Source organism: Telmatherina bonti (assembly GCF_933228915.1).
Source record: "Telmatherina bonti genome assembly, chromosome: 16".
Taxonomy (NCBI): Eukaryota; Metazoa; Chordata; class Actinopteri; order Atheriniformes; family Telmatherinidae; genus Telmatherina; species Telmatherina bonti.
The window spans coordinates 20,240,295-20,250,984 of record NC_136614.1 but is presented as its reverse complement, the minus strand read 5'-3'; the positions used below and the strand labels follow the sequence as shown (position 1 = coordinate 20,250,984).

General features: G+C 39.2%; 2 protein-coding genes across 2 annotated transcripts in view; both read left to right on the top strand.

The window, feature by feature from the left end:
• The window catches only part of LOC306767046 (F-box only protein 30-like), a 4,750-nt gene extending 1,180 nt beyond the window's left edge, over positions 1 to 3,570 (top strand). Inside the window, exons 2-3 of the mRNA XM_079254950.1 lie at positions 632 to 2,706; positions 2,828 to 3,570. Coding sequence (XP_079111076.1) covers positions 670 to 2,706; positions 2,828 to 3,022 — 2,232 coding nt within the window. The 5' untranslated portion in view covers positions 632 to 669 and the 3' untranslated portion in view covers positions 3,023 to 3,570. The remainder of the gene's footprint in view (positions 1 to 631; positions 2,707 to 2,827) is intronic.
• A 1,258-nt stretch (positions 3,571 to 4,828) lies between these two features.
• LOC306767176 (hydroperoxide isomerase ALOXE3-like) lies at positions 4,829 to 9,407 on the top strand (the record flags this gene model as incomplete). The annotated part of the gene is made up of 14 exons (XM_079255098.1): positions 4,829 to 4,975; positions 5,340 to 5,544; positions 5,656 to 5,737; positions 5,811 to 5,938; positions 6,047 to 6,127; positions 6,311 to 6,483; positions 6,714 to 6,857; positions 7,512 to 7,715; positions 7,832 to 7,918; positions 8,041 to 8,207; positions 8,345 to 8,466; positions 8,549 to 8,649; positions 8,938 to 9,108; positions 9,228 to 9,407. The coding sequence occupies 14 exons, from the start codon at positions 4,829 to 4,831 to the stop codon at positions 9,405 to 9,407; spliced, it is 1,992 nt and encodes a 663-aa protein (XP_079111224.1).
• Positions 9,408 to 10,690: the final 1,283 nt, after the last annotated feature.

Below are 10,690 nucleotides of genomic sequence, written 5' to 3'. Positions count from 1 at the left end.
TGGTCTTTTACCTAAGTTTCATTTTTGCATTGCAATACATATTCGGTTTTGTTGGTGTAAAAAGAAGGACTAGTAACCACAGTGACATCTAGTGTGCCATGTTATCATAGCAGTCTTTCAGGACCAAAGCAGTTTTGCTTCACTCTGTCAAGCTACTGAAAAAAAAGTAAGGCTGATGTAAGCTTTGTATCTTTAATTTACCTTTTAAAAATGAACATTTGTAAAAAGATTATAGAATGTGTCCTCATATGGGGCTGAACAGTTATATTATCATTGCAACATTAATATATTATTATCAGTATTGCAAAAGACTGCTTGGAGTCCAATATATAATGGATTGTAGATTCAGAGGAAATCCTGCTTTCATGCATGTTTTCCAGTTTAATAGCTTTCACAGGTTCAGAACTAGAAAAGAGCCCACATATTTTCCTGATATTGTACACATATTTACACTTAGCTTGCACATTTTATATATAAATACATGTATGTATTACAAATATTGTTATTCAGTGCAATTTTTTTTCCTAGTCTTAAGTTTTTTTGTGTGTGCATGCTTTTTTTTTCTATCTTAAATGCTCTTGAACTATTTACCATTTTCATCTATTTGACATGGCATTGTATCCTCCTACAGACCAACACCCATCACCTCTCCACCCTTGTGCGCTGAACATGGAAGAGGATCATGCTCACTGCATGTCCTGTTTTAACCAGAGGTGCATGATCAAACCTGAACCAGGAATTTCTTGTGATCTTTCCCAATGTCCGTTGCTGTGTGGAGCTGTATTTCATTCCTGCAAAATTGATGAACACCAACTTCTGTGCCCGCTGATGAGGGTTCAGTGCCTTAATAGTGGCTATGGCTGTCCGGCCACCCTGGTGCGCAACCAGATGTGTGCACACCTGGAAGTGTGTCCGGCTGGAGTTGTCTGCTGCACAATGGAGTGGAACAGATGGCCCATTAACTGCTTGGACTACACCTCTTACGAAAGCCTGAGCCGCGGGGTTGAGGAGGCGGAACAGCTGGACATGGCACTTGCTCTTCAGGACCAGCGTACACTCCTGGAGTCTCTAAAGGTGATCTCCATGGCACCTTCTGCACAAAGAGAGGCACTTATCCACATTAGTAAGGAGAACAGAACAGCACACTCAGCTTTACACCCACCCATTCCTGAAGTCTCCAGGTTTACTGGGTCACCCTCACAGTTGGCAACCTCAAGTCAGTCCCAACCTCCTCCACCAGGTTCAGGAAAAGACAGAATAGTAAGTGGAATTAATGGTTTAAACGAGGATCATCTTAGTAAACTATATGAGGCCACGGTTGAGACAGCAAGAAGTTTAGCTGCTGCTTTAGACTTTGTTAGCACTGCGAGCTGTGGTCAAAGCAGCACAGAATGTGTGGAAAATGGAGCTTCCTTGCTAAAACGTAGCTTGAGCAGCAATGCCAGGATTCAGAATGGACTAGAAGAAACACTTGAAGTTGCAGATGATTTGCACAAAATGGACGTGAAGGAGAACAGTGTTTGTTCAAGCTGTTTGAGCGGAATTGGGACTTTTCAAGGAACGGAAAACACAGCCAATGGACTTTTGTCAGGAGTGGATGAGGTCAGTTTGGAGACTCCCTGTATTGCTGAGTTGCAAGATAAAAATGTTGATGTTTCTCAGGAGTTTGCAACCCCTCAAATGATCTCTCCAATTCATGTCAGTCAGGGTGTGGCACAGAGGGCTGGTCATATTGTCCTAGAAGACAGGGGGTTAGTTCTTTCAGAAAACCAGAAGTCTTTCCTCGGTCCTTATTCTTCATCTAACGGAAGGATATGTGCCACATCAGAGCGTTCATCATATAGACTGCGAGTCAAAATGGAGGATAAAGCAGTAGATACTTCGGACCTGGAGCAGGATGATGACCCTCTGGGTCTTGGTGAGATTGATCTGATCACAGCAGCCTTGTTCTTCTGCCTAGAGGAGTCTAGAGAGTGTAGAAGGATCTCTGATACCATCTATGTTGATGGCTACCATGTTGACTTTGGCACACAGACATTCACTTTTCCAGCAGCGATCTTTGTAATCAACACCAGAGTAGGGGAGATGGCCTCTGCATCTGCCTGCGACCATGCCACTCCCCAGCTCACCTACCCCAGCCCTTTCCGCAGTCTTCGCCTTGGACTAGTTCTGGAAGCTCTGGAGGCAGCAGCAGACCCACATAAATGTTACCTCCCTCCTAACCCCCGCGACCAGCATACGTTCCCTTTCGTCTGCGGTCAGTCATTCCGCCGGGACCAGTTTTCTTCCCATTTCAGAAACGTCCATGGTGACATTCACGCTGGTCTCAATGGTTGGATGGAGCATCGCTGTCCACTTGCGTATTATGGCTGCACATTTTCCCAGCGGCGCTTTTACCCATCCATCCAGGGGGCCAAAGTGGTTCACGATAGGCACCTTAAGTCCTTTGGAGTTCAGCCTTGCCCAGAGGTGAAATTTCCTAGTGATTCCCAGTCTGACCAGTTTAGTGGGCTGCCCATTGAGATACTGTGGCACATAGCTGGTTTCTTGGACAGTTTCAGTTTATGCCAGCTCTCACTGGTATCACGGACTATGAGAGAGGTGTGTGCCAGTCTCCTCCAGACCAGGGGGATAGTGGAACTGGAGTGGGAGCAAAGACAGCACCCTGGCAACCGTGGCGCCATATCATGGCAGGTCAAAAATAAAGTAAGTTACAACCTAATATTTACTCTTTTTGATTGGATTCAGTTCAAACAAAATGATGAAATGTAATTAAAATGTTGATTTTTCTCATTTTTTTCCCCCCCTTGTTAATTTACCGTTGTAGGTGTGGAGATTCAGCACTGCCTTCAGTCCAGTGGCATCATGGGGTTTCACGGACATTCCCAGCATATCCGTTCATCTTAGGAAGTGCCACTTCAACACAGTGGAGCAGAAGACGGAGCCCATTCCCCTTCCTGCCATGTGTGCTGCACAAGACGGACTCTCACTTCGTCGTGTTCTGCGCCATGTCAACACTTGACGTAACGGGGCTGTTCTCTCACAGCTGCATGAGCTTCAACAGAAAAATCTTCAGCTGCAACTTCCACATAATACATGAACAACGCGTCTAAAGATTTTCTGTTTTGGAGTAAATAAACACTTCCTGTATTACACTAGATGAATAAGCCTTAATGAAATAACACTTTACTTGCCAGGGTTGTTCAGTGTAGTTTCCATGTGGGAGGAAAATAAGCTTTTAGCTTTGCATGGATTCATGCAAATGTGCAACTATATCCTGGTAAGATGAAATATATTTTGTTGAAGACAAATATGCAAACTAGATTTGTATTTCACTAATATATAAATATATATATATTAAAAAATCAAATTAATATTAATATCACTATTATGCCTTTCAGTCATAGCCATGGAAAAGAGCAGATTTATGGTTGAATCTCACTACTTCAGAAATTACTCCAGCAGTCAACAGGATATTTACTTATTTCTGTGACCCTGATCTGATGTGTTTTGGAGCAAAGCAGAGGTTTAAGCCTGGTTCTTTTCTCTATGTTTATGGAAGTTTTATGTCAGGAAGAAAATTGTAACAGCTGGAAAGCCCTACAATGCATCTTATTTGCTACCATTTAATAAAGTATTTTGTCTTTTATTTGTTTGTCATTTGTTTTCTACATACTAATCCATGTTATTTGGAATAAAGGAAATGCATATAAATGCCACCACGGGCAATCGTGGGAAAGAATACTTGTAGTAACCGGCTAGGTTTTGAGGTGTGCATCAAATCTGAAATGTCATTTGCCCCGCGGAGAGAAAGTGTGAGTTGAAATCTTTAACACTGAGGTAGAAAATGAACAGCGATAGATGGATGAATAGATAGAAAGAGGGACAAATTTGACATTTGCACTTCATTTTTATAATTTTGCAGAGCTAAGATGTACTTTGTTTGAGAAACAAGTGCAAATGTCACTGGATTCATTTATTTAATGTCAAAGCACAATAGATTTTAAATGCATAAATGATTTTATTCAGCTAAATATGTTTTTAGAGTAAGTTATGCATGTTTTGGAAACTGCTATGAACAGCAACACACAAATACATATCTGTCACATTTATGATGATTTCACTTAAGTGTGAAAAGGACAAAATTCCATAAAACAATTTCACAAATGTCCAAAATCCAGTAATATTTTACCGATAGTTTACCAATAGTTCACAAATGATCCAGTTTGTGATCCATATTTGCTAACTGCTGTTTATTTATTTATTTATTTTTTTTTAGGGATATGAGTAGGAAAACATTGGAGGATTAAGATCTATTGGTTATAATCAGTTTGTCATTAAATATTTAGTGTTTTTTTTTTTTTTAGGAATGTTGTTTGGGGTCAAATTTGGAACAATTTCTAAAGCCTAAGAAAGGATTAAAAACATTAGATAATGAATCCAGACTTGTGAAACTAAATAAACTTTAACCAGCAGATAAATCTAACCAAACAAGTCTCCTCATATGAAGAACACGCCCCCCCCTTCCTCTCCTTCACATAGTTTTTGTGGAATGTTTAACACATTCTGATTGCAATCACAGAGGAGACGCACCAGCACTAGAGCTGTAAGGAAGACAGGTAGGTGCAGCCAGGCTACTTAGAAGAATGTTTGGGTGAAAAAGTATTATATTTATATTTATGTTAAAGGATTAGTACAGTTTTGTGCAATGTCTTTTTTTTCTTCTTTTTTTACTTTGAATGCCACTGTGTAGGACAGTATTCAGCATTTTAGATGTTCAACTACTTTATGTGTCTTTTTTTTGTTGTTTTCTTGCCACAAAGTGATCATGGCTGACTACAAGCTGAAGGTGACAACAGGTGATATGCGGCATGCAGGGACAATGGACCGTGTGTACGTCATCTTATTTGGAACAGAAGGGCAGAGTGAACGCACCAGGCTGGACAACGTTGGCTTCGACTTTAAAACTGGGATGGTAAGTTGCACTCTGTCACAGATAACATTAAAACAGGTCAATCAGGTTTTAGTCATTGGATCATTGGTGTTAAACTTTTGTTTTGCTTGCATTTGACATCAATCATTTCCAGCCAGTGTTTAATCAAACTTCAACTTTACTTGTAAAGCCTTGCAGACTATATCCATCCCTAGTTACACGCCTGATTAGAATTAGCTTATCAGCATGTCATTAAGTGCTAATCAACCATTTGAATCCGCTTTACTAATTCCTGCAACACACTAGGTGTATTTTCATTTTTTCCCTCCTTACAGACTTGATTTCTACAAATGATGCAGCAGTCTATCAGATTTGTCACTTTGTATGCATGTGCATTAAACCATAGACAGGGACCTACACCGTAAAAAGCAGCCTTCCCCTGGGGAAACTTCTGCTGGTCAAGGTGGAAAAAGATCCATTTTTAGTTTTCCCTGAAGATGAGTGGTACTGTGCCAAAATAGAGGTAATGACTCCAGAGGGAGAGGACACCGTTTTCCCCTGTTACAGATGGATCTCCAGGGGAGAGATGGTGGAGCTCAGAGGAGGCAAAGGTCTGCGTAAAGTATACCAAACAAAGCATTAAAGAAGGTTGAGGTTGAATTTTCACCAATAAGCTTGATTAAATTTCCTCATGCGTGGCCTTTTGTTTTTCTGCCTCTCAGCCATGAAAGTTTTTGAAGAAGAGCATGTCCTGATGATTGAACACCGGCAAAGGGAGCTAAACCTGAATAAAAGCCTGTACCAGTAAGTTTCCATTTTACTTTGCCACATCGGCTTGACTCAGTCGCCTATCTGAAGTTCTGTTTTCTGTTTTTAGATGGGCGATTACTGATGACAAGCTGCCACACAACAGTCACTACCAAGATTTATCTGAGCTCCCAGCTGAGCTTCGTATCTCTGCTTCCAAATCGGATGAAATTCTTTCTAAAAAAAAGAATCATGTGAGTCAGTGATGCTGAGATAATATGTGCATTAAGACACTTTTCTGAGGGTATTTGAATTAGTGTATATATATTCTTTTTTATTTCAGTGCTGTTGAGCTTATGTTCAAAGGTTTAGCTGGATCTAATAAAGAATGGAAAGACATAAAGGACATGGAGAAAATATTTGGGTCCAAAAAGACTGCAATGCTTGGTAGGAAACGACGTTTCCCTGAAATATTTATTGTTCATGCTAATTACAAAGTAGGCAATAATAATTTATAATAACACTAGATCGAGTTAAGAAAAGATTTGTGTGTGTTATCTTTTCATTAAAGAAGTAATGGACAGCTAAATGCATTGGAAAAATAAATAAAAGATATTGCTGTTCTTCCAGAGTATGTTTCAGAGCACTGGAAGGACGATGACTTTTACGGGTTCCAGTTTCTGAATGCAACAAACCCCAATGTGATCAAGCGCTGCTCAGAACTTCCCCCAAACTTCCCGGTCACAGAGGAGATGGTGAAGCCTTTCTTGATAAGCGGAAGCTCTCTGAAGATGGAAATGGAGGTTGGAATGAGCAGTGATTTATAATGGCAGCCTATTTCAGTTGCATTTCTTTACTTCTTGGTTACAAGCATCTCCAAAGCACCTAAAAACCCTCTGAATCTTAATGGCTAATGTAGTAGTTGAACATTTTGCACTTCAACATTTGCTTTATTATATCTTTTTTACCATGCAAATCTGGCTTCATTATGAAGACCCTATCAATAATTGTCTTTACTTTCTGTCCCATACAGAAAGGCAATATATTCTTGTGTGACCAGAAGATAATGGATGGAATCCCAACAAGGGTGAAAGATGGAAACCCTTTACATGTGACCTCTGGCTTCTGCTTGTTCTACATGAAACCTGACAGGAAACTGATCCCATTGGCAATACAGGTATTATACCGATCCAAAAGAATAGATTATGTTAAATGTAGCATTGTACTTGCAAACTTGCAATGGCCCTGCTCTCTTACCATGTCAGACTGAGTGTGGTTAGGTTTTTAATGATTCCCTATGTGGAGGTGGGAAGACTATTTATGTCAGATGACCACTTTAGATTTTAAAAAAAAATCCAGCAAAGACCTGACTCTGGATCAGAGAGATGCATCAGGTCCTTTAGCTGATTCGTCTTTTTGAAGCCTTATCAGGGTCTGACAAATGGTGGCTGAATTGGTGCCATAACAAAATAGATGCTATTATAAGTTGGGGACATGAGGAGAAAAAGCTGAGATGTGCCAAATGGTACAAGAGCTGGACTCATGGGAGGATTTATTACCCGTGAGGCAGCAGTGCTAACCACCATGTGGCGGGGCGAGCACAAACCTTATTACAGTAGTGTGGAAAGAAAATGGAACTAAACATCCAACAAAAAAATTATAGAAAAGGTTAGTCAAAGAGGGTTCAGGCTATGTTGACTTTGATACATAACTATATGTTTAACAAATGTTACTTATTAATGGCGTTTACTTTTTTACAATGATTTTACAATACAAGTCTGCATGCTCTTTAGATTATAAATGTTTGTTTTCTTTTTTTTCTCGTCCTCAGTTGTATCAAAACCCATCAGACCAGAACCCCATCTTTCTGCCCAGTGACTTGGAGACAGACTGGCTGTTGGCTAAGCTGTTTTTTAAAAGTGCACATGTGCTGGAATATCAGGTTGTCCATCACCTCCTGAACACACATTTCCTGGCTGAGGTCTTTGCTCTTGCTACTCACCGCTGCTTCCCTGTGATTCATCCCCTCTACAAGGTACCTACAAACATAACAAAACTGTTCAACCTTTAAATACAGGCTACTTTGTTCCTTAGTCATCTTGTTTACTTTTTTTTTTTTTTTTTTTCTTGTGTGTCCTCTTCTTTGTCTAGTTACTGATACCACATTTCCGTTACACTCTACATATAAATACAGTGGCCCGCAAAAATCTTCTTGGACCACATGGGACATTGAGTGTGGTATTATACTCTTAACATGCACCAGTTCAAGCTTTTTCATGATATTCTTGAAACATTTATATTTAAGACAAAGGAAACATAACTAAGTATTATTTTTGTATTTTGTGATTATGTAACTTTAGGGTTCATTTGAGGACGAGGGTCTGAAAGAGCTCATGAGAAGGGGTCTGTCTGAACTGACCTACAGCGCCCTCTGTCTGCCAGAAAATATTGCTGCAAGAGGACTGGAGTCAATTCCCAACTTCTACTACAGAGATGATGGCCTGAAGCTGTGGAACTTCATCAAGAGGTCAAAGTTAATTGATGTCTTAGCTGACAGGCTTACTTTTAAAGCAATATTAAAAAAAAAACAAACAAAAAGAAAAAAAACTGTCTGCAACGGGATAATTTTAATACTAATTTTAAACCACGGTGTTTTGTTCTCAGCTTTGTGAGGAGTATAGTGGAGCACTACTATCCCTCAGACAGTGACGTGTGCAAAGACACGGAGCTACAGGAATGGGTCGAGGAGACATGCACACATGGCTTCTTGGGGAACAAACTTTCAGGTAAAAAGAATAAAAGAAATGCCACCACCAACAGATAGTTCATGCTACAGATAACTGAAAGTGACGCTGTTGCTGCTAACAGGGTTTCCAGCATGCTTCAGTACGGTGCAGGAAGTTGTCAAATTCATCACCATGGTGATCTTTACGGTGTCTGCGCAACATGCTGCTGTCAATAATGGACAGGTGAGACTATGGTACTTATTCTGGACAATGTATGTTCTCATTTTAAAAGATTTATTTTAAAAAAAAAAAAAACTTGCCAATAATAAAAATGATAAATGATAAATCTCAATAAATTGACAACTTTTTTTGTTTGTTTTTAAATTTTCCACTTTTGCTTTAAATTGTTAAAGTGATTATATCCTTAATTTACCATTAAAACAAGGAAATCTAAAATGGTTTTTAATTTCCTACGGGGTTTGAAAATAAAAAAAAAGGTAAGTATACTTATTGAAGCTTGTTGTATTGTAGTTTGACTACCACGCTTGGACACCAAATGGAACTCTCCTGATGCGCACACCTCCTCCAACCACTAAAGGACAGTCAAGCATGAAGACCATACTGGAGGCCCTCCCGAATGTTGGAGACACAGCCAAGTTTGCAGCCTTGGCCTGGGTCCTCTCATCCAAGTACACTGACATGGTACATGCAGTACTCATGAACACATCCGCAGATTGATCAGGTGTCACTAGGATGTTAAAGAAAGTACCCCAATTAAAATACTGTCTTAATGTTTTTGTTTTTTTTTTCCATGATGGCAGGTTCCCCTGGGAACATACCCTGAAGAGCTATTTGATGAGGTGGTACCCAAGCAGAGGATTAAGGAATTTAAAGCTGAGTTGTCGTATTTTACTGAAGAAAATGTAGCTAGAAACTCTCAGCTTGAAGTACCCTACCCATACCTGAACCCTGCTCAAATAGAGAACAGTGTATCTATATAGGAAAGACAGAGGGACCCTGCAGACTCATGTATTGCACTCTGTGACAGGGACTGTATTTTGAATGTGATAATGATGGGGACCTGTGGTGTGTTAACATTGTATTTTCTTTTTCTTCCCCTGCTTGCATCACTTCTGTAATTCAGAAATGCATAAAATCCTTAAACCGACTACATGCATTTTATGTGTGTATGGATACCTACTGTACAAAGTGAAACCAAACAGAAAAAGGCCTTAAACTGTTAAATTACAGGAACTTAACTCTGTCTTAAATATTGATCCAATATGTTATTCTTACAACTATATTATCACCTCTTTGATTGTTGTGATCATCGGTCTTCTTTAAAAGGACTCCATAACCGAACATCAGATATTACTTCTCCATTTGCCCCTTTTTTCCCCCCAAGATTTTTCAAATCAAGTATATGTATTTTTTATTTGAATTATGAAGAAAGTTTTCAGTTGCTGTGATTTGAAACCACCATGTAACTTTATCCTCGCCTCTAACCTTTAACAGTGACTCGAAATGCAGAAATCAATCTTCATTTAGAGAAATATTAAAATTATGCACCCAGTTTTTCTTTATCATTATTTTATGTATATATCTTGCTGTAAAGCTCTTTGGCTGGACATATGCTTTTAAAATGTGCTATATAAACAAAGCTGACATTGACATTGGCACTGTGTTAACTGCTCCGTCATTTTTATCTACTGGAAAAAAAATTTAGGGAAAAATCAAACCCAAGACAAGTTGCATCACTTTCAACTGACCTTATTTACAGCAGCCTCCCTGCATCCCACTTTAAGGCAGTGGTTCCCACACTGGGGGGCTCAAGGTTATCACAAGCTAAATAATACTTGAGAATTTTGGCACTGGACAACAAATCTGTAAAAGTACTAAAGGAAATGAGCCAACAAGAGAGACTTCAAGAACAAATAAAAGAGAAGAAAATATGACAGAGCATGTCTGCCCCTGCTTGACCATGGTATGGTGAACTAATAGTAATAATCAATGATGGGTAATGGAAAAAAAAAAACAAAAAAAAACACATGCTTTTGCATGCATCATACATCATTATCATCTGATAAAATGAAGTCTGAAGCCAAAGAGATTACAACACCACTTGGGGACTTTTCATTCAGAAATACAAAAAAGAAAAAAAAAATAATAGCCTGTTAGTTATATTATAAATAAACCATCCAGCATGTATAGCAAACTCTGCTCAACTAAAGTAATTTGCAGAGATTACTGGTTTAAAATGTTCCCCACTAAAGCAGAAGATTGG